Below are 27,999 nucleotides of genomic sequence, written 5' to 3'. Positions count from 1 at the left end.
TCTTACATGGAGCTGGCGATAATTACCCAGAAGGACAAAGAAATAGATTTCTCTCCACGGATATGCGAAAATGTAGCCAAGTACTTGAGAAAAAAGTAACATATGCAACATCAGACAGTACGCTCTCCTGACTCCAAGAAAAACATGGTAACTGTGAAATAATTTGTTAAATCCAAACCAAAAAAAAAAAAAAAAAGCTAATTTTAAAGGGACATTTACATGCCAGTGTGATCTCAAATGTTTTAATCAAAGGAATTTAACAGCCAAGATGAGTTCTGTTTTCTAAAGCTAGCCACAAGGAACAGAAATCCTGGCAAATGATGAGCAATGTATACGGGCTGAAAGCAGACATCAGGGGACTGACTATGACTAGTAGGACAGAAGTTTTAACGAGGCGTTGTACTTCCAAATTTTAAGAAGAGGGTCACTACAAAGTTACTTCAAACACAAATATTGCTTTTTTTATGTTTCACACATAGGCACCACAGGGAAATGAAATGATTTAAATTTGCCGGAAACCCACTAGGTACGGAATTCTGCAGTAGACTACGTTCTCCTGGACAGCAGAGCAGGAGATTCGAAAGAAACAGGAGTCTATGCCCAGGAGGAGCTTACTAGCTACAAGGGGGGGGGGGGGCAGTGAGTGATGAACTTGTGGGTTCTGAGCTCCTCAGGGAAGGGCCTGTCCTCTGGGCCCCCAGTTCTTGGCTCCGAGCTTCGCTGTGGCATAAGATAATTAAGTGTTGGCTGTGCTGAACTGAATGGTAGCAGACAAGCTGAGTATAGAGAAAGAGAGGAGAGTTATCAAGAAGTTTGGAACAGCCTCCAGGACGCCCAAAGGATCGTGGGGTTTTGGTTCTAGGTTCTGCCTCGCAAGCTCCTTCCATCCTATGATAAACAATTGTTCCCAACAGTCCACCGCGGGTGGTTCTGAGCATTTACTGATCACCTACACGTGTACACCCTCGGGCTGAACAACTCACTAACATCAAGCCGAAAAAACCCCGTCCCGCTTTGTGTGATGATTCTGGCAACGCCGAGACCAGCTCATCGATGCTCTGAGTCTCCGGTCTCTGTCAGCTCTGAGGAGCGCGTGTACGCACTAGGGGCAAACACCTGCTACGAGACCAAGCTGTCCGCCGTTCCTGCACATCTAAGACGCCCACCTTTGGTAGGTCCTTTCCTGTTCAGCACAGCCTGCTGCTCCTCCGTGATGTTCAGCCGCCGAACCACGTCCGCCAGCGCCGATTTGAGCAGCTGGATGTCATCCTCTTGCATCTGGACACGCTGCTCCAGGGAGGCAATGCGGTCTGTCACCTCCATGCTACTGGCAGCCGAAGCGCTGTCATCTGAACCAAAGGAGAGGAACCCGTGACTCTTTAGCACTCCCCAGAGAAACCAGACCAACACCCGTGCACGCGCACATGGCTAAAACGTAACAGCATTTATCAACGGAAGGCAACCGCTCTTAGGCAGAAACCATGTGGGACAGCACTTACTACCCAGAACCACTACACCTCATTCTGCTACAGTCTTTCTCATGCTGCTTGTGCTTTTCACTTCTTGTTAGCTATGAGGGTTTTTTTTTTTAAAGATTTTATTTATTTATTTGAGACAGAGAGGGAGAGACAGAGCATGAGTAGTGGGGAGGGGCAGAGGGAGAAGCAGGCCTCCCGCGGAGCAGGGAGCCCGATGCGGGGCTCGATCCCAAGACCCTGGGATCATGACCTGAGCCGAAGGCAGAAGCTTAACTACTGAGCCACCCAGGCACCCTTAGCTGTGGTTTTATTTGTCATTATATTATTCTAACACAAGGCAACGTATTTTATTTTCTTCCCTATGACGTCAGAGACCTCAGAGGTGGGGGGGGCTAGGAGGTACCCACTTCAACTTCACACACACTGCAGAAATCCACCGCATGGCCTTCTAGCTTTCGTGCTATCGATGCTAACTGACAGGGTGGTCAGATAATCATACGACTACACTATCTCCTGAAACCAATATTATGCACTATATGCTAACTACCTAGAACTTAAATAAAAATTTGAAAAAAAAACTTTTTGCATGATTTCACTATGTACTTAAAGTTAATGTATCATCTTTTCCATGTACAATAGCTTTAACATAGCAGTTATCAAATGTTTTGGTCTCAGGACTCCTTTATATTAGTAACAATTATTGAGGACCACAAATAGCTTATTTGTGAATTATGTCCATCAATATCTATTGTACTGAAAATTAAAACAGGCAATTTATAAATATTTAATCATGACCTATTTAAAAATAGCAAAGCATGACATGTTCAATAACACATTTTTATGGAAAATTGCTGTTTTTCAAGACAAAAATAGTTTTGTGAAAAGATTGACATTTTGAGTATTTAAAATTTTTCTTTAATGTCTGACTTATTAGAAAATAACTGAATTTGTTCCTGCATTCAATCTGCTGTGATATGTTATTTTGGTTGGAATATATGAAGAAAATTTGACCTCATGCTGACATGTAGTAGGAAAAGGAAGAAAAGGAAGAAGTATTTTAATAGCCTCTTCAGATAATTATGGATAATCTTGTTATTCAGTCAAAACATGATAGATGGTAACGTTATAAAAGTTAGCGTCAATGCAGAATCTAAGACCATACAAATAAAATTTTTTATTTCATTAAAAACAAACAAACAAGACTACACTATGTATCAGTCATGCCTGCTAAGGTCTGGCTACTCGGACAAAGCAACATTAGTCATCAAATCTGTTTGGTAAGCATCCCCTTACAGCAAAGGCAAGCCTAGTCTCTTGTATAGAGCCGTTAATCGCCAATTCCTTATCAAGGTCTCCCAGGTCCCACACAGTCTCCTTGCCTCTGAAACTCATTTCATGTCATTCCTCCTTTCACTCTCTGTGCTTTGGTCACACTGACCTTTCACAACTGCCCTAAGAGTTTTGGTATCTGCTGTTGCTTTTACTTGAAACATCTCCTTTTTTATTTTCATTTTTATTTTTTTTGAGAGAGAGGCAGGGGAGGGGCAGAGGGAGAGGGAGAGAGAGAATCTTAAGCAGTCTCTATGCCCAGCAAGGAGCTCGATGCAGGGCTCAATCTCACAACCCTGAGACCACGACCTGAGCCAAAATCAAGAGTCGGATGCTCAATGGACTGAGCCACTCAGGCGCCCCTTCTTGAAACATTTTTCAACAAGCTTTTTGCATGACCAAATTCTTCTGTTCTTTAGGTGTCAAATCAACCAGAGCTCTTCAGAGTCCCTTCCTAACAACCTAACCCAAGGCCAGTACTTGGATCACCTCAACCTTATTTATTTCTTCCACAGCATTACTGTGCTCTTGTTAGCTTATCTGCTATCTCCCAACTACAATGTAAGCATCGTGGAGTTGCTTCTGCTTCCAGGTATAACAGACCCCTTCTAGAAAGCACCACCCCCACTCCTGCCCACAGAAGGCAATTTTAAGCCTGGAAATTATACCAAAAAACCCCAACTACTTGAAAGTACTGGAGAGGAGACACAGGTATATAGACTCTGGGGGGTAGTTTACACTCACTTGGAAAAATATCAAAGTAAATCCCTTTTGCGTGGCTTCTAGCCACATCTAAGTGGTACACGGAGCGGGTGAGGGTACATGTGGGAAACCCTGTAGCCATTTTGTCTGAAGAAAACCACGAAGTGAAGTCCAAAAACTGTGAACACTGAGGAGAGTGGGGAAATTCCAGAAGGGAAGATGCCAGAGGGGGATTCCCAAATTCTGCCTGTCCCAGCTCTGGCTGACCCAAGAATCGCATCTGCATGGAACAGACTCAAGTACCGCCGCTAACAGCAGAGGAGTGGAACTCAGATTAGAGGCTCTGCCCAAGAAGCAGTTTGCAGTTCAAGTCCAGCCAAGGAACGCAGCCACCAAGACAAAGGAAAGGACGCTTCTCAGAGGAAAATAATAGAAGACAAAATCCCCACAACTTAAGACTCGTAATGTCCAGGATATAATCCAAAATTGCTCAACGTTCTAAGAATCAAGAAATGGAACAGAGTCTCAAGAGAAAAGGAAATACACTGAGTCCAACTCCAAAATGAACAAAATATTGGAACTAACAGATAAGGAAAATGAGATATTTCCAATGAATGAAAATTTCAACAGAGAAGTGGGAAGCATTGGCAGAGAAACAGAAACAATAAAAATGAACCAAATGGAAGTTCTAGAACTGAAAAATACAATGTTAGGAGTAAAGAATTCACTGACTGGATGCAGCTGCATGGATGTGATGGAGGAAAGACAAGTAAAACTGAGATTTAGCAGAGGACGTCTCCAGGGTGAAGAACACAGAGAAAAGAACTGAGAAAAAAAAATTAACCAAGTCAGATGGGGATTTGTTAGATGATCTCAAACAGTCCAACACACATTACACTGGAATATAAAAAGAAAGAGAATGAGGCAGAAAAAATTATCTAAAATATAAAGGCCCCAAGGGGTGCTTGGATGGCTCAGTCAGTTAAGCGTCTGCCTTTGGCTCAGGTCATGATCTCAGGGTCCTGGTATCAAGTCCTGCATTGGGGTCTCTGCTCTGCAGAGAGCTTGTTTCTCCCTCTCCCCCTGCTCTTCTCTCTCTCTCTGTCAAATAAATAAATAAAATCTTTAAATATATATATATATATAAAGGCCCCAAATATCCTAAATTTGGTGAAGGAGAGAAATGTAAAACAACAAAATGCTACACAAACACCAAGCAAAATAAACACGAAGAACCCCACCCCAAGGCATATCACGATCAAACTGCTGAAAATCAGATGAAGTGCACTTATTGAAAGCAGCAAGAGCAAATGGACATAGTATATACTGGGAAAGGACCATGAAGACTAGAAGACAGCAGAACATCTCTAAAGTATTAAATGGGGGTGCCTGGGTGGCTCAGTCGGTTAAGCGTCTGCCTTCAGCTCAGGTCATGATCCCAGGGTCCTGGGATCAAGCCCTACATTGGGCTCTCCGCTCAGTGGGGAGTCTGCTTCTCCCTCTCCCTCTGCCCCTCCCCCCTGCTTGTGTGCGTGCACTCTCTCTCTGTCTGAAATAAATAAATAAAATCTTTTAAAAAAAATAAAGTACTGAATGAAGAAAATTCAATCCAGAATTCTATATCCAGCAAAAATATCCTCCAACAGCGAAGGCAAAGAAAAAAAAAATAAAAATAAATGAAAACTGAAAGAATTCATTGCCAGCAGATCAACATTACAAGAAGTACCAAAGGAAGTTCTTCAGGGTAAAGGGAGATTATATAAGATGGAAACTCAGACACTCAGGAAAGAATGAAGAGGCCTGGAAATGATAAATATCTGAGTGAGTTCAAAACTTATTTTTTTTTTTTTGCATTTTCCTGTTAATGTTCTTATAAACCTTTAAACCATTGAAGATGAAAGTTATAACATTGCCTGATAGAATTCATAAGTGTGTATATATAAGACATGTAACTACCATAACATAAAGGATGGGGAAGATATGGATCTATAAGGCTTTAATATTTTACATAAGATTTTAATATTATACATTATCAACAATAAGGGACCTGTGAAAAGTTAAAGATGTGTATTGTAATCCCTACAGAACTACCAGAGAATAATGCAAACAAGAATAGCTAAAAAAAAAACAAGAGAAATACTAAATTGAAATTCTATATTCAAATAATCCAAAAGAAGGAGGGAAAAGAGGGAGAGAGGAACAGAAAATAAACAAATAGGAAAAAATAGAATGATAAATATAAACTTATCATAGCAATAATTACATTAAATGTTACAGTAAAGCAATAATTGCATTAAAAAATCAATTAAGGGGTGCCGGGGTGACTCAGTTGGTTGAGTCCAACTCTTGATTTTGGCTCAGGTCATGATCTCAGGCTCCTGAGATTGAGCCCTGTGTCAGGCTCCATGCTCAGCGGGGAGTCTGCTTGAGATTCTCTCTCCCTCTCCTTCTGCCCTTTCCCCCTCCCTCGTGTTCATCTCTCTCTAAAATAAATAAATAAATAAATCTTAAAAAAAAAAAAAAAGAAAGAAAACCAACACATCAATTAAAAGTCCAAGAATATCAGGGGAAAAAAAAGCAAGACCCAACAATATGCTATCTACAAGATACACACTTTAAATACAAAGACACAGGTTGAAAGTAAATGAATGGAGAAAAAGACATAGCATGCAGACAGTAAGCATAAGGCTAGAATGCCAATATTAATAATCAGATAAAATAAATATCAAATAAAATATACTACCAGAGATAAAGAGGAATATTTCATAATGAAAAAAGGATCAATTTATCAGAAAGACAAGACAATCATAATAATAGAGGTTTAAAATACATGAAGCAAAAATAGAATTAAAATGGGAAATAGCCAATTCCACAATTATTCCTGAAGATTTTATCACTCCTCTCTCAGCAACTGATAGGACAATTAATTTAAGAAATCAGTAAAGAAATAGAAAGTTGGAACAGCATTATAAACCACTTTGACTTCCTGGATATGTATGGAAAGCTACACCCAACAATGGCAGTACCCATGGTACATTTACCAGGGCACATCGTGTTCTGGACCCAAAAAACAGACCTGAATGAAGTTAAAACTAAAAGAGTATGTTCTCTGACCACAGTGGCATTAAATTAGAAATCGAAAACAGTAAGAGAACCAGGAAAATCCCTACTACTTATAAATTAAACAACACACTTCTTTTTTAATAAGATTTTATTCATTCATTTACTTATTTGAGAGAGAGAAAGACAGAGAGAGCATGAGCAGGGAAGGAGCAGAGGGAGAGGGACAAGCAGACTCTGTGCTGAGTGAGGAGCCCGACACAGGACTCTATCCCACAACCCTGGGATCATGACCTGAGCTGAAATCAAGAGTTGGATGCCCAACTGACTAAGCCACCCAGGTACCCTGAGCAACACACTTCTAAATAATCATTAAGTCAAAGACAATATCACAGGAGAAATTAGAAAATATTTTTAATTGTATGATAGTGAAAATGTAACATATCAAAATGTGTTGGGTTGCAGCAAAGCAGGTCTTTGAGGAAAATTCATAGCTTTAAAATCTCTTTATTAGGAAAGGAGAGAATTCTCAAATCAATGATTCTCAGCTTCCACATTAAGTAACTAGAAAAAGATGAGCAAATTAAAACAAAATCCAGAAGAAGGGAAATAACAAGGAGATGAAATCAATGGGATAAAATATAGACAAACAATGAAGAAAATAAATGAAATCAGAAGCCAGCTCTCTGAAAACGTCAATAAAACATAAGCTCCATGACAGCAGAAATTTTTTCTGCTGGTCTACTGCTCTACCTTCCCACTATGTAACACCTCTTAGGAACTCAATATATATTTGGTAAATGAATGAATAGATGGGTAAGTGGGTATCTCTTACGAAGCAAGCATCAAATTAGTTGCTGGGGATATAACGATGATTGTATTAACACAGTTATTATCCTTCAAAAGCTCTCTGTGTAGTAAAGAAGACACAGGTCCACAAATTTCTAAGACAATTGGTAAGTTATATAATTGAGAAATACATAAAGTGGTTAGTGAACATAGAGAAGGGGATATTGATTCTATTTGGCAAAACAGAAGCCAGGAGGGGTTGGCCTTGATGGACAAAATCATCTAAGTAGAAAAACAGGAAGAATAAGTGTTCAGGCAATGGAAACACTTGAAACAAAAACATGGAAACAGGGAAGCATAACGAGTAGTCAGATAATCATGGCCTTTGAAATTGAAATCTACCATTTTGTAATGTCTGCTTACTGGATATAAATCTGCCGTGCCCCTAAATACAGGTTCTGTCAACATTCTAGGTAATAGATCATTGTTTCATACACAGAAATACTACTCAAGTGTGTCCACGGCACTTCCGAGAGAGTTCCCGACAACCCAGAGAACTCATCAAGCATTCACGTGCGTGTAAAACTGCTACGATCGTACGAAGAAAACATTGTATAACTCTTTAAAAATATTTCACAGACCTATCTCTCTAAAGAAATCAGACTTGAGGTACGAATTTGCAAATGACCTTTCATGCACCCCTCATCTTCCAAGAACTACCAACTACAATCTCTATGCCCCTAAAATGGAGGATTCATTCTGTTTCAGTTGGGAATACTGGTGAGTGTATCTTTTTTCTTCTGGTCTCTCCCTGTGGATGGAGACATATAAACAACTTTTAAAACCCAGCAGCGAGATTTAAAAGCGAGATTTAAATTGCCAATTTAAAAATAGGCAAAAGAGTTGAATAGACATTTCGCCAAATGGCAAACAGGCACAGGAAAATGATGCTCGGTTCACTGGCCATTGGAGGAATGCAAATTCAAACCACTGTGAGATATCACTACACAGCTCCTACAATGGCTAAAACCCAAAATACCAACAAAACAAGATGCAGCCAGAATATAAGGCACAGAAACTCTCTTATGCCTCTGGGGGACACATAAGATGGTAGGCTCACTCGGGAAAGCCGTTTGGCAGTTTCTTACAAAGTTAAACACACACATAGCTGCGACCTAGCAATCCTGAGTACTTGCTAGAGAAATGAACACCCATGTTCATAAAAAGCCTGTACACCAAAGTTGGGGGCAGCTCTATTCATACTTGGTAAAAACTGGAAACAACGCAAACGTCCTTTGACTGGTGAACGGATAGGCTGCGTCCACAGAGTGATAAACAGGAAGGAATTATTGATACCGCGGTTTGGGTGGATCACTCACTCTGCTGAGTGAAGGAAGCCAGTCTCCGAAGGTGACACACTGTGTCACTGCACTGATGTGACATTCTACAAAAGACAAAACTATAGTGAAAGGAGCACAGATCAGGGGCTGCCACGGCTTGGGGTGGGGGCCCAGCACTAGGGAGTTTTGGGGAAAGATGGAAATGTTCTTGATCCTGACGGTGGTGATAATTACACAAATCCACACTGTATCAAAATACATAGAATTGGGGGCACCTGGGTGGATCAGTCGTTAAGCGTCTGCCTTTGGTTCAGGTCATGATCTCCAGGTCCTGGGATTGAGCCCCTCATCAGGCTCCCTGCTCAGCAGGGAGTCTGCTTCTCCCTCTCCCTCTGCCTCTCCCCACTGCTCCTACTCTCTCTCTCTGTATCTCTCTGTCTCAAATAAATTTAAAAAAAATTCTTTAAAAAATAAAATACATAGAATTGTCTCCAAAAAGCAGATTTGTTGAATGCTAACATAAAAAAATAAAATAACTTTTTGAGAGTCCAAGGGAGATAAGGTCTGCCCCTTGGCTTTGCTGGTATTTGGCTTGCGGAGGTTGGTTGCCATTATACCTTGAGATCTCAGCAAAGAAATATTCCAAACTGAATACTTGTTGCTCACTGGAAAGAGACCGTCCTTAAGTTCTACATAACTTCTTGTGAATAGACAGCAGTTCTGTGTGATTTCTCCATTTGTCCTTTGACCTGGATAGGAAAGCAAGAAAGCCCCACTTGACCAGGTCAAGCCAAATGGAGGGGAGGAGGGGGGAGATACAAAGGTATCCTCCTCCAGAGAAGCAGGGAAACAGCTGAATAAAATCTTTTAACACGTGAATGAAAGGAAGGAGGGCAAGCCTGGGTAGCAGCTGTTGCCTGGGGGCCCGGGCCATGGCAGACCTACCTGGGAAGGTCTCCGGCCCCAGGAAGAAGGCAGGGAGAGATCTATGGATTGGGAGAAGCCATCGTAGAACTAAGTTAGCTGGGGGGATATACTCTAGTCACGGAGAGTGTGGACTCTGGACAGTCAGGTTGCTGGGTTCAAATCCCAGCCTTGCTACTTACTAGCTGTATGATCTAGAGCAAATTATTTAATCTACATGTGCCTCAGTTTCCCCATTTGTAAAACAGGGACAACAACAGTTATCTACCTCAGCAGGTAGTTATATTCAACTAGTTAATGTATGTAGAGCACTTAGGATATATTTTTGCATATGGTAAATGCTTTATATATTTTTTTTAAAGATTTTATTTATTTATTCATGAGAGACAGAGAGAGAGAGAGAGAGAGAGAGGCAGAGGGAGAAGCAGGCTCCCAAGGAGCAGGGAGCCCAATGCGGGACTCGATCCCAGGACCCTGAGATCATGACCTGAGCCGAAGGCACATGCCTAACCATCTGAGCCACCCAGGCGCCCCTGGTAAATGCTTTATAAATGCAAGGTACAATTGGGCTACTGTCACTGTTAGTGTTAATTATAATTACTGATAAAAATCACCAAAGTTGAGTTTAACATTTCCTTCAAAATTCCTATGTGTGTTGTCTGAATGCTGTTATGCAAAATAGCACTGGAAAATTAATTAGAAATTAGTGTTTGATTAGTAGTATGTGTTTTCTAAGTCATAAAAGAATCTGGCAAATAGAATCGTGCACTTCTAGGATTTGGGGATTGTTGAAGCGGACAGCAGCTGTGAGAAAGGGTGCGCACTGATTGTGGGGGCCAGCACGGCACTGAAAAGGAGTAAGTCGGCTGGAATCACACACCTTGCGTTGTCAAGCAAATATTATAACAGCATACGAAGTAAGGCAAGGCAGGCCTGCTCCATGGTCTAAAAACTTACAGTGCAAAATAGCATCACTATGGCCTTGGTTGGCTCTAGAGATGCCTTTCATAAAAGTGCATAGGCCAGACTCTATTTTAATTATACTGCCAAATTTGTATAAGAAAAAAAAATCGTTTTTTAATATTTTACCAAAAAACCCCAAAACTCAAAGCACAAAACCCCAACCGCCTCAATGTCTGCCTTCAAATACAAGCGATTAAAAACAGAAAAGTCTCGTCGGCTTAAGAGAACCTCTATTTGCAAGACTTGCTGAAGTTGTCCCTGTGACATCATCCCCGTGCTTTGCAAATCCTGCCCTAACCTGCAATGGATTCTCCTACTTCTGCTCCTCGGTTCGTTACTCTCAAGAACAGACTGGAAGGCTTCTTGGCAGCAGCGTGAGCTGTCTGTAGTTCTTAACCTTCCTGCATATAGAAAAGGCCAGCGTTGTTCACATGACTCTACAAATTCAAATTCAGCTGGCAAAAAAACGGATTGGCATAATGAAAAACAAAACACAAAGCCTGGTCTAACCAACACAAACCATTTCCAGCCTCGGAAAACTCACAGGATTCCATAGCGCAAGATGAGAGAGTGCCTCTAAATTCCATCAGAGAAAACTTATTCGATTGGGAATCCAGCATGAGTAACACCTTAGCGAGTTATGAATTCTAAAATAAGGTTTGTTCCTGTAGCTCTAAAATCTACCCATGGATGTCATTAAAACAGTGTTAACAACAGAATGGCTTTATCTTTTTTTCAGAATTTTTGCATTCTTGTCCAGCATCATTGCACTGTGTGGAGTTTGGGGGCGGGGGGGGGGGGGCGTCGAAAAAGACCATCTTCTTTATATTTTCCCCTCTGGGGTTTTTTTTAAACTTCTGTATGAACTGGAGCTAGCATCTGGGGCCGTGGCACCTGCTCATGTCCTTAGGAAGGCCCGGGGATCAGTTTACACAGGACAAGTAGAGAGTCCCTTTATCTCGGCATCAGGAAACCATCAGTGATCAGGCTGCACAAACTGACGGGATGGGCAAAGGGACAGACAAGATGTAATCAGAGGTAGAACCCAGCCCACGGTGGTGTGAGGCCCGTAGCGCAGACGTCTTAGTGGGCCAACTGCTCTAAAAGACACCCTGCATCCTCGGCCAGAGCAGACCTCCTCGGGGCCACGGATCCCAGCCTCGTGTCGGCGTTCTGTCAAGGTCCAAACACGGCTCAGAAAACTAGTCCTCGGGGAGGCTGACGCTCAGGGAACCCTGCTCTGGACTGCCTGGGCCCCGGGACCTGAGAAAGAGCACTGCTTTGGAGTTCAAATCGGGCAGGGTTCAATGCCCGGGTGTGCCACTTACTAGCTGTGTAGTCCTGGCAAAGGACTTGGTCGCTCCAGCAGTAACAGCACCTGTCTTCTGAAGTTCTTGTGAGGATAAATGTTGACGTATACCAACATCTAACACAACGATGGCAAACATATGCTCAACACGAATGGTAGTTTAGTATCACTACAGTTCATTGCTGTTAGTACTACTGCTTATAATAGCAAAAGCAAACACAGACCTTCAGTGAAGTCAGCATTGACAACAGTTACTGTGCAATTTTTGCAAGTACTGTGCACGTGTGCTTGGTCCACGAGAGAGGCCTGCACTAGAGTGAAAGGGACCATTTCCGCCTCTGGAGCACCTCGGGTCAAGCTGAGGAAATACGACGTTGACCTTAAGGTCAGGCAGAGTCCCGTACGAGCTCTCCCAGGACAGCCCACAATGAGTGGCCAGAGGATGGACCGAGCATTACATCCGCAGCCCCGTCTCTGACTTGACTCTCATGAGAACCTCACCTCACGCCAGCTTCTGAGTTTTGAGAGAGGTCACAGGTCCAAGTAGGTCCTACATCATCCCTGGCTCCAGAGGCAGGAAGATGACCCTGTGGCCCTGCCCTTACCCTAGATCTTCATGTAGCCATTTGTGGATGTGACTTTTAGGTTTAATTACCGTTTTACAGTAAAAAGTGGCATAAAAAGATCAAGTAACTTGTCTGTTTTAAAAGGCAAAGGAAGTACACTTAGTCGCTTGTTCTTGGGATTCTCTCATTATGTAGAGAGAAACAGTCTCTTGACTCTGAAATGTTGGTGTCTGAGTAATGCTCCTGGAGGTCAAAGGGGGACTATTAATTTTAAAAGGCTAACTTAGAATCTGTCCCCTTTATCTTGAGATGTTCTCTCTTTTCTTTGTTTTTTAAATCTTTTCTTTTTAAGATTTTATTTATTTATTTGAGAGAGAGAGCACAAGCCGGGGGGAGAGGCAGAGGAAGAGGGAGAAGCAGGCTCGCCGCTGAGCAGACAGCCCGATGCGGGGCTCGATCCCAGGACCCTGGGATCATGACCTGAGGCAAAGGCAGACGCTTAACCAACTGAGCCACCCGGGCACCCCTCTTTTCTTTTATTATTTAAAACAATAAGGAGAACACCAAAACAATAACGCCTGCCCTTCCTCGCCCACTCGGTACTGTCAGACGCTCTGCCTTGGGTGCATGATCTCCAGTCCACACAATACTCCCCCACTTAGGTGTCGTCGCCATTCCATAGAAGAGGTGGAAGAAGTTATGTTTCTCACCCATCTCTTCTAAATCTTCTAAAGATAGAAAGTGGCACACCAAGGCGAGCTGGAAGGCATCTACTTTTTGCCCCACATGTGCTGTCCATCTAAATGACAAGCATTAATTCCAGGGGGACTGATGAGAAAAATATCTCATCAGGTTTTAGCATTTTAGATCATGTAAGCAGTAAGGAATAACAGTCTTGCACACAATAATTTGCAGGCAGACATTTCCTATAAAAGCTGGCTCTCCATATTATGTTAGACTGACCGTCATACTCTGAACCATTCTAGAGCATCCAATCGCAAAAGCAACATAGACAGTCAGTATAAGAAGCCACGTGCCCTCTGTCAGTTTCAGGTGTGGATTCCAGCTCTGCTGTCAGATTCGCAGCCCTGTCCACCACTCCTGGCTGAAGTGCACCAGCTTTATTTCTGCTCTCAGACCCCCGGTTCTCCTGTGATCGCCTGGGTCTGTCAGGCAGTCCGAGTCTTGCTCATCTCTGGGCTGGACCTACCACCTAAGCTCCGACTCTGAAATTCACCACTTCCTAGAAAATTACAAGAACTGACCCTCTCTGTCAATAAACCTGTCTCGATGGATGCTCATGCTATTCGTATCCTTGACTTTGAAAGAATTCTACAGCTGTCCTTGACTGATAGAAAAATGTGGCCACTGCCTATTGATTAAAGAGCCTCCGAAATCTGGAGAGCAACGGCATAAAGGTCTTTGATGAGTCTTCAGTTGTGAAAGAGTGGTGTTGGAGACCAGAAAAACACATGTAAGACCTAATACCCTAAGAAGCACCATGTGACGGGGTTGGAATTTCAGTGACACGGAGCTTAAAGCTAACAGACTTTCCATCCAGTTCAATAAGTGTTCCTGAGCATCCTTCTAGTGTAATGAACACCACAACCTTCCCAAATGTAGCCCGCTCAGTCTAGCGGAGGTGACTGAGCCACAAATAACCATTGCAGAAATAAAGGCACACAGATGAGAGAGCAATTAAATAGTCCCTGCTCCATCCCCCCCAACCCCAAACTTGGCAAAAAGCCCAGCTGGAGATGTAATGTGAGGACCAAACACACCTGCAGCGAAACACAGGTGAGGGAGGAAGGGCAGGACTTCAGGTGAGCTGCTGGGCTGCAACTACGAATAACGAATGAAGCAAAGAGGATGAATAAGAACAATCACTTAGAGGAGAACAGCCTTGGAATTCTCTAGTTGAGCATTTAGAAAATGGGTTAATTACTTTATCTTGAAATATACTCTAATTTCATTTTGCCTAACCAGAGTTATCAAGCCAACAAAGACTTCCCATGAAGCTCTGAGATTCCCTAAAATCTCTGAAAGGATTAACAGTACACACACACACACACACGCACACAACACACACACATGTTCTCCACACACACATGCACTCATGTGCATATACACCACAATGAGCCCAAACACACACACACCCACATACCGATGCCCCCTCCACATGCATGCACATACACACATGTGCCCCCTAACACCCATGCACGTGCACACACACACACACACATACACACCCCTACCTTTGCAAGTAATTTTGTTTCTTGTTTCTGCCAGAAACTAAAAGACCTAGATACGTTAAGGTTGTTAATTCTTTTTTTTCCACTTTCCACTTTTATTTTTTATTTTATTTTTTTTTTAAAGATTTTATTCATTTATTTGACAGAGATAGCACAAGCAGGGGGAGCAGCAGAGGGAGAGGGAGAAGCAAGCTCTCCGCTGAGCAGGGAGCCCGACGTGGGACTCGATCCCAGGACCCCAGGATCACGACCCGAGCCGAAGGCAGCCGCTCAACCGACTGAGCCACCCAGGCGCCCCTCCACTTTACACTTTTAAAGCAAACAAGAGATCCTGCAATTGAGCAGAAAAGAAACCCCCAATAACATGTGAAGCAATGTGCTTTAAAACTTGGCCTTTGCTCCGAAGTCCAGCAGTGTGAGGAGCACTGAGGGCAGGAGGGTGTAGCCAGTCCCCGGGACAGCTGGGCTGGGGGAGGAGGAAGAAAAGGACCAAAGGAAATCACACAGGATTGCCAATCCCAACCTCAAAAGGAAAGATTAAAAATATGGAGGTGGGGAAGGGGAGGGCAGACAAAATAATGAGCATAGCATAGAACTTGAAAGAGATCTACAGCTGTCATCTAAATTTTATTTTACAAGGAAACTATTGCAATATTCACTTGTCACATTTGTTGTCCACATCTAGATACCATGTGGTCAGGTCCTAAACGGACTTAACAAAAAAGTATCTAAAAAGGTAGCTTCAATAAATTTTTATTTGAGGGGCGCCTGGGTGGCTCAGTCAGTTAAGCAGCTGCCTTCGGCTCAGGTCATGATCCCAGGGTCCTGGGATCGAGCCCCACATCCGGCTCCCTGCTCCGTGGGGAACCTGCTTCTCCCTCTCCCCCTGATTGTGCTCTCTCTCTCTGTGTCAAATAAATAAATAAAAGCTTAAAAAAATTTTTTTATTTGATATGATGGTTTTAAAACATTTAGCAAAAAGAATAAAATAAAAGCTAACCTTATCTTACTATTTTTCTATTAATTTCCATTAAATTCCATATAATTTCCATTATAACATGTTTCTATTTAAAGTACTTTGGGCTCCATTCCCCATAACACCGGTCATCTTTGAGACTGGATTGTTTCCATTAGTTTCAGACAATATTCCCCTGCATGGGAGCCTGTCCTTCAACTGTTAGGATGAAAGTCAGAAAAACAAAGTTTAAATGGTTGAAAATCCACAAATGGGGCAAAAGCCATGTAATTGGTTCTCCAAGATAAAACCTCCTAAAACACACTCACGGTAGCAGTCTGTCTTCAGGATAATTCAGTAGAGGGGTTTGGCTCATGGAAGACATTAAAACTGAAAATGCTTAGGTTCTCACAGTAGGACTTCTCTTTTAGGTTCCTATCAAACAGTGGGGCCACAACATTCTGAGGTCAGAATCCAAAGGACATCTGAGTCCTAACCACTACCCACATTCTTTTGCTGATCACTGCTATTACTATAAAATGCTTTCTCTGCCCTTTTTTATTGATATTATGTAACTACTTTTTTTCTCAAGTGCCATCAACTTCTACTTCCAGCCAAGATGGAGACAAAATATATTATACGTGGCCTTTGAAGACATTGGACATCAGACAATGAGGGACAGTGATCATTCAGAAATGCTAAGCAAAAGAGGTGACCCTACAATTGCCCTGCCTACAGCCTGGAGTTTCCCGGAAGTGAGGCAGACCCTATAACTGTCCCACATATAGCCTGGAGTTTCCCAGAAGTGAGGCAGACCCTATAACTGTCCCACATATAGCCTGGAGTTTCCCAGAAGTGACGCAGGCAGGGAACAGAGGTAAAGCCTGAAGGTCTCCCTAAGTTGGGGAGACAGAGCTGGAAGTCCAGAAAATCCATGAGTTCACAGGGCAGAACACTGAAGAGGAGAGAGCCACAAGGAGAGAACATTTTGGAAATCTTGCAGAGAAGACCCCTGAGTCTTCTGCCGGGTATGGATCAGCACTTACATGTGAGGAAATTACCCCAGGCTGGGGCAAGAACCACCCAAAAAGAATAGAAAGAACAACCACCAGAGCCTACACAGGGATCATCATCAGCGAGGGTGGAAAACCATATAATCCACAGGGCACTGGGTGGAGAACTCAGAGGATTTTGCCCTAGACTAAAATGCTGGTTGCCCCCCAACAAGGCTTAAGAGCAAGACTCAAAAGGATCAAACTATTTCCAAGTAACTTAACCACATCCCAGAACAAAGCTTAAAAGTGTTTATGGGAATATAAAAATATCTAGCTCCCAACAAGGTAAAATTCATAATGTCTGGTATCCAAGAAAAAACGATGACCAGGCATTGCAAGAAGCAGGAAAACATGACCCATAATAAGGGAAAGAATCAACCAAGCAAACTAACCCAGAAATGATAGCAATGATACAATTAGTAGACAAGGAAAATTATATAGTTATTATAACTGTATTATATATATGAGAGCCAAATGAAAGACTGAATATGTTAGATATAGGCATGGAAGATATATATATTTTTTAAAAAGTTAAACTTCTAGGGATGCCTGAGTGGCTCAGTTGGTTAAGCATCTGACTCTTGGTTTCAGCTCAGGTCCTGATCCCATGGGTCACGAGATTGAGCCCTGCATTAGGCTCTACACTCAGCGGGAGTCTGCTTGGATATTTGCTCCTTCTGCCCCCCCCCAAATAAATAAATAAATATTTAAAAAATAAAGATAAAATAAAAATCAAACTTCTAGAGATGAAAACTACAATCTGCTAGATGAGATTAACTGAAAAAATTAGTAAACATGAAGAAATAGCAATAGAAACAATCCAAAATGAAATACAGAGAGAAAACAGACTGGAATGAGGTTGGAAGAGAGGGAGGAAGAGAGGGAGGGAGAGAATATGAGAATAGAACACCAGGGATTTTGTAAGACAACCTCAAGTGTCCTGATATATGTAACTCAAGTCCCCAAAGGAATGAGGGGGGGTAGGGAAAAAAATAATTGGAGAAATAATGGCTGAAATTTTTCCAGATTTGATGAAAATTATAAATCCACAGATCAATAAGCTCAATAAATCCGAAGCACAACAAACATGAAGGAAATCACACCACAGCAGAGCAAAATCAAATTAAGACCAGTGATAAAGAGAAAATCTGGCAAACTAGGAATACAGAAGTTCCTCGACTTGATAAAGAGCATCTACAAAAAAAACCTACAGCTACACTACACTTAATGGTAAGAAACTGGATGCTTTTCTCCCTCAGAGTGGGAACAAGGTAAAGACATCCCTCTTACCACTCCCATTGGACATCACACTGAAAGTCCTAGTGAGTGCAAGAAGACAAGAAAAGGAAGTAAAAGGTACACAAATTGGGAAAGAAGACATAAAACTGCAGATGACATGACTGTCTATATAGAAAACTCCAAAGAAGCAACAAAAACTCCTAGACCTAGTAAGTGATTATAACAAGGTTGCAGGATACAAGGTTAATATATAAAAGTCAATTGCTCTCCTATATACTAGCAATGAACAAGTGGAATTTGAAATTAAAAATATGATGCCATTTATTATAGTGCTCCCCAAATAAAACACTTAGGTATAAATCTAGCAAAATATGTATATAGGATTTATATGTAAAATTACTATAAAGAAATTTTAAAAAGATCTAAAGAAATACAGCGACGCTTCATGTTCATGGATTAGAAGTCCCAATATTGTTAGAATGTCAATTTTTCCCAAATTGATTTACAGATTCAACACAATCCCACCCATAATCCCAGCAAGCTATTTTGTGAATCCTGACAAACTGATTCTAAAGTATATATGGAAAGGAAAAAGACCCAGAATAGCCAACAGGATACTGAAGAAGGGCAACAATGTTAGAGAACTGATACTCCCTGACTTTATGACTTATTATAAAGCTACAGTAATCAAAACATCGTGTCACTGGTAAAGGAATAGACATAAGGTCTAGCACGCCTGGGCAGAGCAGTCAGTTAATTGGCCGACTCTTGGGTTCCCCTCAGGTTGTGATCTCAGTGTCGTGAGATGGAGCCCTGTGTCGGACTCTACGCTCAGTGCAGAGTCTACTCAGATTCTCTCTCCCTCTCCTTCTGTCCCTCCCACCCGTGCTCTCTCTTTCCCTCTCTCTAAAATAAATAAATAAATCTTTAAAAGAAAAAGGAGATGAGGAGGTGAAGGAAAATGACCTCAGCTACTGAAGAAACCCAAAGGAAGCAGAAGAAAGGAAGTGATACACTTCAGAGCAGAAATCAATGAACTAGGACAAAAAACAATAGGGAAAATCAATCAAACGAAAAGCTCGTTCTTGGAGACAATAAATAAAATTGACAAACCTGTAGCCAAATTAGTCAGGATAAAAAGGGAAAGGGCACAAAATATTAGTATCCGAGTAAGTGGTAACATCATTACAGATCTACAGATACTAAAAGTATCTGTACGAAGGGAATATTAAGAACTTTATACCAATAAATTCAATAACTTAGATGAAATGTACAAGTTCTTTGAAAGATAAAACCACGAAAGCTCATGAGAGAATACACAAATAATCTAAATAGCTTTATTAAAGAAACTGAATTTATAGTTAAAAACCTTTCCACGAAGAAAACCCTATACCCAGATAACGTCACTGGCGGATTCTACCAGATATTTCAGGAAGAAATAATACCAACTTTATACAAAGTCTTACAGACAACTGAAGAGAGAGACTATTTCTCAATTAATCTATATGCCAGCATGACTCTAACGTCAAAATCAGATACATTACCAAAAAGTGTGGGTTAGTATGTGGAGCAACTGGATCTCTGATGCTCTGCTGTGGGAATGCAAAATGGTACGACCACTTTGGAAAACGGTTAAACCCATACCCACTGTGTCTGGTCCAACCATTCCACTCCTAGGTGTTCACCCAAGAGAAAGCAAAGCATGCGTCCATACGAAGACTTGGACAGAAAAGTTCAGAGCAGCTTGGTCTGTAATAGCCAAAAACTGGAAACACCCCAAATGTCCATCACCCAATGAATGCACAGACAAACTGTAGTGTGTCTGCAGAACGGATATACTACTCGGTAATAAAACATTTTAACATTGATAGAAGCAACAATATGGATGAATCTCAAAATAATTATGCTTAGTAAAAGAAGCCAGAAAATAGAGTACATGCTGAATGATTCCATTTATATAAAATTACACAAGATGCAAACTAAGCTACAGGGACAGAAGGTCATTGGTTGGAAGGTAGGGGGATGCAGGGGGGGATGATGAAGGGGCACAAAAAACTTTAAGGGATGATGATGTGCATCCTCTTTATTGTGGTTATGGTTTCACAGATACATGCATATGTAAAAGTTCGCCAAATTGTTCATTTAAATATGTTCAGATTACTGCACATCAATGATATTTCCAGAAAGTTTCTTTTTTTAAGGGGAGGGAAGCAGCAAAAACAAACAAACAAAAAACCCTTCCGTCTTTCGGTAAAAAAAGAAGAGGAAAAAAATCATATATATTTTAATGAATCTAGAAAACTTACTCATGTGTTACAAGATATCAGAATCTTCATGGAATGAGGCAGGATGCAAAAAATGAAGAAGAAAGAAGAAGGAGAAGAAGAAAATATTCAGTTTGAACTAAGAAAGGGAAAAAGATAAATTGGACTGTTCTGGACCTAAAAATTATAGCAGATTTTTTCTTAAAAAAAAAAAGGAAAAGATTTTTAATCAAAGCAAGGAATTACATATTCCAGCAGTCACAGTGCAACTGTATTTCTCCCACCTCCCACCCACCCCCAATTCTACCCTCTTAGACTAGCTTTGAAAATCCCACTGGGAATTCCTCATTCCAAATTCCACAAAAGATACAAGCCCCCGGCGCACAGCTGCTGATGGTCCCACGGGAGCAGTGCCTCGGGGCTGGGATGCAGGATGCATTCTGCAGCACCCATCCTTGGGGGCTGCTGTACCTTCCCACCCCTGGCTCCCCCTCTACAGAGGGGGATACTGACCTTGAACACCTTACTAAACCATGGAGCTGCGTATTCAGATCTAGCCAAGAAGACATCTGCCTCTCTACATTCAAAACCCTGCTTCCAACCCCAACCAAAAACATCGGGAAATACAGCTCAGAGTACATTTCCATAATGTTATCACTTTTACAGAGTGTTTTTGAGTAATAGGAATTGACAATCTAGTTCTCCAATTTCTTAAATGCATGTGAAAAGGATACTTGTGCATTTGAGCTGTAGCATTTTCCAAAGTGAAACTTTGCAGTTTGATTCTTTATTTGAGATCTATTTAAAGTTCAATCTGAAACGTGAATACTAGAAAAAAGTGGGAGAAAGCCAAGAGACTTGGGAGTGGGGAGGGACAGGAGATGATTAAAATAACTTTGTCAATCTAGATGCTCAGAGAATAAGCTTCCTAGAAAGCCACGTATTAAGAGGTGTACACATTTTCTAGGAGTACACTTTTTAAAGTTTTGACCATTTTGTTCAATAACAAAAAGAAACCACCCAACAAAAAAAAATGGGCAAGGGACTTGAATAGACATTTCTCCAAAGAAGATGCACAAATGGCCAATAAGCGCATGAAAAGATGTTTAACATTATTTTGGTCATTAGGAAATTGTACATCAAAACCACAATGAGACAGCCCTGCACACACACTAGGATGGTGAGAAGCAACAAAACTGGAAGTATCAAGCCTTGGCAAGGATGTGGGGAGACTGACCCTCAGGCACCGCCCCTTTGGAGAAGAGCATGGTGGTTCCTCCAAGAGTTAAACATAGAATCACCATTCCACTCCTGGGGTATACATTCCAAAGAACTGGAAACAGGGACTTGAACAGATATTTGCACGCTCACATCCAGAGCAGTGTTATTCACAATAGCCTAAAGATGGAAACACCCCACGTGTCCACTGGCCAATGAACGGATAAAGAAGATATGGTGCATCATACAATGGATAGTATTCAGCAACGAAAACAAATAAAGTTCGGAAACCTGCTACTATGTGGATGGAACTTGAAAATATTATGCCAAGTGAAACAAGCCAGTCATAAAAAGAAAAATATTACATGATCCCACTTATATGAAATATCTAGCCTGGGAAAATTCATAAATGCAGACAGCAGATCGGAGGTTGCCAGGGGCTGCTGGGCTGGTGCAGGGGAGAATGAGGTTACTGATTTGTGGGGACCGAGTTTCTGTCTGGGGTTATGGAAAAATCCTGGAAATAGATGGTGGTGATGGCTGCAAACTTTGTGAATGTAATTCACGTCATCAGATTTGTACATTTTAAGACGGTTCAAATAGCCAATTTTGTTATATATATTTTATGACATTAAGTAGGTACCCCAATCTTTCTTCAACCATTTTGAATGACTGGCTTTCAATAAAATGATATACAGTTTGCCCCTGAACAACATAGGGTTAGGGATGCTGAGCCCCCCACCACCGTCAAAAATCCACATATAACTTGACTCCCCAACAGCCTAGCTACTGATTATCTGCTGTTGACGGGAAGCCTCACCGATAACAAACAGTCGATTCACAGATATTCTGTATGCTGTATGTATTACACATTGCATTCTTACAATAAAGTGAGCTAGAGAAAAGAAAATGCTATTAAGAAAATCATAAGGAAGAGAAAATACATCTACAGGACTGTATTTATTGACAAAACCCTGCATATAAGTAGACCCGTACCATTCAAACCCACATTGTGCTGTTCAGGGGTCACCCGTATTCATGCTTTCATGCACCCACCCGCTCTCTCTGCTAGAGGCAGCACTGGGTGGTGGAGATGCAAAGTGCAAGCCTCGTGGGCACAGACAATGGTACTAACAAAAGTGTAAGGGCAAGAATACAAGCCGATGTCCCCAAGAGGCACGGACAGGGCCCTCAGGCGAGCTCGGTGCGTCTAGAAGGCTTCCTGGCGCTGAAGACAGTGGTGGCTGAGTTTTAAAGGACCAAAAGGAGTTTGCCAAATAGAAAAAAAGGAGGCATCCAAAGAAGTGCCTGGTTCAAACAGCAGGTGACGAGCTCGCACCCCCATTCTTTAAATTACAAAAATGGAACAAATACTGGGGGATAAGGAGCACATGATGATTTGGATCCAGAAGGAAAAAGAACTTAACTATCAGCCATCTAGGAAATGAACCCAGAGATCAATACCCAGCCTGCAAGCACACCAGCAACTTCCAACTCCTGCCTTCCTCTTTCCGGGCGAGGACCCTGCGGAGGGAGAGTGCTCGGTCATGTTCGCACAACACACGTGCGCTGCGAGCCCCTGGGTCCAGGCTCTCTGCTAGGGTATGTGCAGTACTCCTGCCAATGCGGTCCAGCAGCCTTAAGAGCTGTGTTTCCTGGGGCTGTCATAGCGACGTCCCACATCTGGGGGGCTTCAACAATAGAAACATATTTCCTCAGTGTTCTGGAGGCTGGAAGCCCAACATCAAGGTGCTGGTAGGGCTGGTTTCTCCTGAGGCCTCTCCTTTGGCGAGCAGACACCCCCTTGTCCCCGTGTCCTCACATGGTCGTCTCTGTACACATCTGCGCCCCAATCCCCCCTCTTATAGGATGCCAGTCATATCGATCAGGGCCCATCCTAAGGACCTCATTGAATCTCAATTACCTCTTTAAAGACCTATCTCCAACTACAGTCACCTTCTGAGGTGCTGGGGGTTAGGACTTCAACATACAAGGGTATTTACACAGCACTAGTCCCCACCAGGTCCGGCTGCTCTGCCCAGGTATTTAGAGCCTGCTATGGGGCTCTCTGTGCAGCAGGACCAAGACCACATTCTGCACGGAGGCACTGATTTTGCACCTAATAGTGTACGATGCCTGGCTCCAAATGAATAAAAAACTCACTACATCCGTATCTGGAATCACCTCGAATAGCCTTCTGCAGTGTTCTGAGCCACAATCACATGCTATTCCTGGTCAATACACAGTGCTTTGTTTTGCGGAACATCTCTGGTCACAACAATGTTCTCACACGCCTTCTGTTCCTGACTTACTTTCACTCTTTGGCCTCAGTGTGCACGTCAGCTTTTTTCCCTCCAAAATGCGATCACGTTTGTAGCGCTCACAGAATTCTCAAATAAACAGTCATTTTTTTTCTTCTTTGCCCTAAGAAGTTTTTCGAGGAGCAGGGCAATGTGACCCTGGGACACCAGCACTGGGCTATGTGGTGGTGGTCTTGCTCCAGTCGGTGAACAAAGGCGAGTGTCCAGGCGTGGTGGGGCACGAGCATTTTCACAGACCGGTGGGAACCCGGGGAGAGGCCATGATGTGCTGCTTGCATAAGGATGCTCTGGGCAACTGGATTCGGTGGAGGGAGTGGTCACGACCAGAAGCCCAGCCCTCACTGCCTGCTGCTCAGTGCACCCCCACCACTTAGCTGCATCCTATCCCTGCTCAAAATCAACGCAGGCAAGCCCTTTGACATGCTGCACACTGTCAGCCCTCGCAAGAACGAACACTCATGGAAGCGGGCACCATCACCTGTTACGATTTAAGTGTGCCAAGGGCTTTCAGCTGCTGTAGGGACAGATCTCCGCTCACTCACCGCAAAGCTGAGAGGCCAGACTGTCAAAAAAGTCATAGCTCCTGTGAACAGAGATGACTCTGAGCTAAAAGAGACTTCATGCCCCATGTTTTCTCTCCAAACATACCCCATCTGACCGTTCCCACCGCCGTCTGCAGGGCAGAATTCTGGAACGTGTAAGTGAAAATCCATGGTGCCCTGCACAGGCAAGGGGCTGGCTGGAGCTGTGATGAATTCAGTGAACTCGGGAGGAGCTCCCAGGAAGGGCTCAGCCTTGCTCCAGGTGCTAAGGGTAACAGCTCCCATCCTTCAGGAGCTCAGGAGCTAACAGGGAAAACCACATGAAACCATCAGTCCACAGGCTACAGGGAGTGATGGAACAGAGGTGGACATAAGGGCCCGGGGGAACTGGGAGGATCAGAGACGTGGTACAAAGGGCAGACACTGAAGGCAGGCGCTCAGCTCTGCCGCGTTCTAGCTATGAGATGTTGGCAATTGCTTGATCTCCCTGAGCCTGGGTCTCCTGATTGTAAAGTGTTATATATAAGTGCTCTGTGTTACAGGGAAGAGTGAAGATTAGAAACAATGCCTAGTAAAGTCCTCCTAACAAAACACAGCTATTCTTGTTTTAGCCTGGAGCAAGCAGGGAGAGCTTCCTGGAGGAAATGGTGCTGAACGCTGAGTGATACAGAGTGACATCTGGACTACCCAATCCCAGTCATTTCAGTCACTAGTTCACTTTCTTCAGGGTACCTACTACTTTAGGAAATTACCTTTCTCACTGATTTGCTTCCTTGCTTGTGGTCTCTTCCCTATTAGGCCATAAGGACCTTTTCCTGTTCTCACTGCTCTTTCTCTAGAGCCTAGACGTGGGCTTGGCTTGGCATGCCAGAGGCACTCGATAAATACACGCTGGAAGAAACAGCAAACTAGCTCTCCTCTAGCGCCGTTGGAGCCTGCAGTCTTTCCGCACAGGCTGTTTCATTTGTCTGAGCAATGAGCAAGGTGTTGGGATAGGTACTGCGCGATCACTTGATCCAATTTTGCAGATGATAGAAATTCAGGCTCAGACCCAAGGTCTCCTCCAGGCCTTGTGATGCCAAGACCCGTGACTCTCTGCCACAGCCCCCGCCACCGGGAAGGGCCCCAGCTCTGATGGCTACGCTGGGACACAGCTCTGGTGAGGCCAGGACAGGATCGACACCCACGGCAGCCAAGGAGGCCCACGTACGCGGCAGACGCTGCTGGGAGCCGGGAGCCAGCACAGGCGTGAGAGACGCAGCTATCCTGCTGGCAGCATGGTCCCCAGAGCGGCGATTTTATAAAAAGAAATCGAGTAGGTATAAAAAGACGCGAGCCACGCATGCGAAGGCAGCCTCCCCCACCGCCCCCTGGAACTGACAGGCCTGGCGGATGGTGAGTCTCAAGCTGGAAAGGCAGAGGGGGGCCTTGGTCTTCTTCCCGGAGGAGGTGGCTTCTGGAGGGCCCGGCACTTAGGCAGGCGGGAGCCCAGCCTGTCAAGGCTTTGACACTCCGGTGCGAATCCAGAAGACACAGATGGACTGGACCGCTGACAACCAGCATGTCTGGTGGAGCAAACTGGGCCAAGAAGAGGGAGTGTTAACATATGAGGAGGCTGGAGGGAGGTTTCAGCCGGCTGAAATGGGGACCGAGGAATGGAAATCAGGAACACGGCCGAACACAGGAGAGCACGGCGGGCTAGCAAGTCACTCCAACGGAGCTTCCTCTGCCGCTAACCCGTGTGGGCAAGTTCGAGTCCAATGCCCCCCATGGGGGACCCGCATCATCACAAAAGGAAAATCAATGACGTTTTAAAGTAAGGCAGACAAAGGTGACGGGTTCTGCAAGTCCCCGTCCAAGAGGTGTCGTACAGGAGAGGCTATAGACAATTGATGTGGAGGGATGAAGAAAGGACTCAGAGCATGAAGCAGAGAAGGGGTGGGGAGGGCAGAGCTGGCGGGAGCACAACGACCTCACTAAACTATCATTCAAATGACACCTGTGGAAAGTACTTCGAAAATGTCACTGTACCTTCTACATGTAAGAGGTTATTATTGCTGGTGTTATTCAAACAACTGAGTGTTGTTCCATGATTATTCGTTGGTTACTAGGTCCCCCCTTACACGCACGCACACACACGCATGCACACATATTCTCCTAGACAGCTCCGGCATTTGGTACTCCAAAATACCATTAACGACAGTGCCATGGTCTAAAAAAAAGTGGAATTTTTTTTGGAAAAAGAACCCTAGAATGATAAGTAGTCCTAACTGTACTGAAGAGACATGTCTGCCCTCTGGTTGGATGCCAGAGCTCCTATTTGCAATCATTTGCAACCACCTCTCAGGCTGCAAAATGCCTTTGTTCAGAAAAGAGCAACCCAATCTCTCATTTCTGCACACCAGGCTGTCTGTCTGCTCCTATTACTCAGTGCTCCACAGTGATGTGCCATCATCTGAAGCCGCCGCTTCATCCTGTCCCCCTGATCCACAACCCTGCTGATACGGAGTGAACACTGCGGCTATCTGACCGCAGATATGCTTACTGTTAATGGTCTGTGGTTAGCCACAGAAGTGTATTATAGAACACACACAGGAGCACATAGAAATGTAACTGTCGATCCTAATCTAAGTGATTTTTAGATCTGCTCCGATTCCATTTCATCATTTGTTGTCACATGGGGGAGAATCTCTCGAGTTGGAAGAGATAAATGTCCCCTTCCTCCTGACGCAGAAGATAGCAGGTGCAACAAACAGTAAGAGCCCTTGAAAGACCCACGCTAGGGGCGTGTTACCCCGAACAGACCATTTAACCCTAGACTCAATGTCCTCATCCATACCATAGGGATAATGACCCTATTTCAAGGGGTCACAATGCTGAGACACTCAAATTTAAAGAGCTTTATATAAAAGCAGGACAGATGTAGAAGCTTGTGCAAGAATCCATCCAGCAGTAATGTTAGCTAGCACCCAGCCTCGGCCTCTGCCTGCCAACGATTTTGGGGGACAGTACTTTCCTAAAGCAGGTGATTCCACAGTTAGGAAGTGCGCTGGCTTTGTAAAAATCACAGCCGAACCCTGCCCCGGGCTCTCTGTGCCTTCCCAGCACGGCCGCCCCCTTTCAGGCTCCCCCCATCTCCCTGTTAGCAGTGTGCTTCGGGTCGCTTTCCGGCCACGGCTGCGACAGGACACCTCAACACAGCCGTTACCCGGAGCCGAACCCAAGAAAACCATGGCTTCGATTCTGAGCCGCGGACCCCGCGGCTCCTGCGGATCCTCATCGGATGTTAGGGTAGCCTGTGTGAGTTGCACGGAGGAATGAGTTTGCTCATAGGAAGTGCATTAGGTTCATGGGGAAATGATGAGTCTGTCTCTTTGATCGGACGCTCTCCCTGTCTGTCTGGATATGTGTAGGACTGGTTTGCTAAGAAGTCATTTCAAACTAAAGAGTAAAACCCTGATGCAGAAAGGAAGTCTGGAAAGGCGCTCCTCTCATCCCCGAGAACCCTCTCCCTGCAAGCTGCCCCGTCCTGAGCTCTGACAGCTACCCGCAAGAACCAAGACGGACTGAAGTCTCCTTCTGAAGGTACCTCTACCGGCAACGTGGTGAGCGACTGGCTTTCGACGACGCGTCAGCATTGATCACAGCAAGAGTAACACACCCTACAATTGATTTTCAGTAGACACAAAACTG

The 27,999-nt window shown here is 43.6% G+C and overlaps 1 protein-coding gene across 6 annotated transcripts in view; it reads right to left on the bottom strand.

Moving 5' to 3' along the window:
- Positions 1 to 27,999, bottom strand: part of EML1 (EMAP like 1) — a 177,195-nt gene that overhangs the window by 75,849 nt on the left and 73,347 nt on the right. For all 6 annotated transcript variants that reach the window (XM_036065379.2, XM_078054216.1, XM_078054213.1 and 3 more), the window contains exon 2: positions 1,167 to 1,349. In XM_036065379.2, the coding sequence (XP_035921272.1) occupies positions 1,167 to 1,349 (183 nt within the window). The remainder of the gene's footprint in view (positions 1 to 1,166; positions 1,350 to 27,999) is intronic.

This window comes from Halichoerus grypus, chromosome 8, assembly GCF_964656455.1.
Source record: "Halichoerus grypus chromosome 8, mHalGry1.hap1.1, whole genome shotgun sequence".
NCBI lineage: Eukaryota > Metazoa > Chordata > Mammalia > Carnivora > Phocidae > Halichoerus > Halichoerus grypus.
The sequence above is the reverse complement of the archived record's forward strand: the minus strand, read 5'-3'. Positions and strand labels throughout refer to the sequence as shown.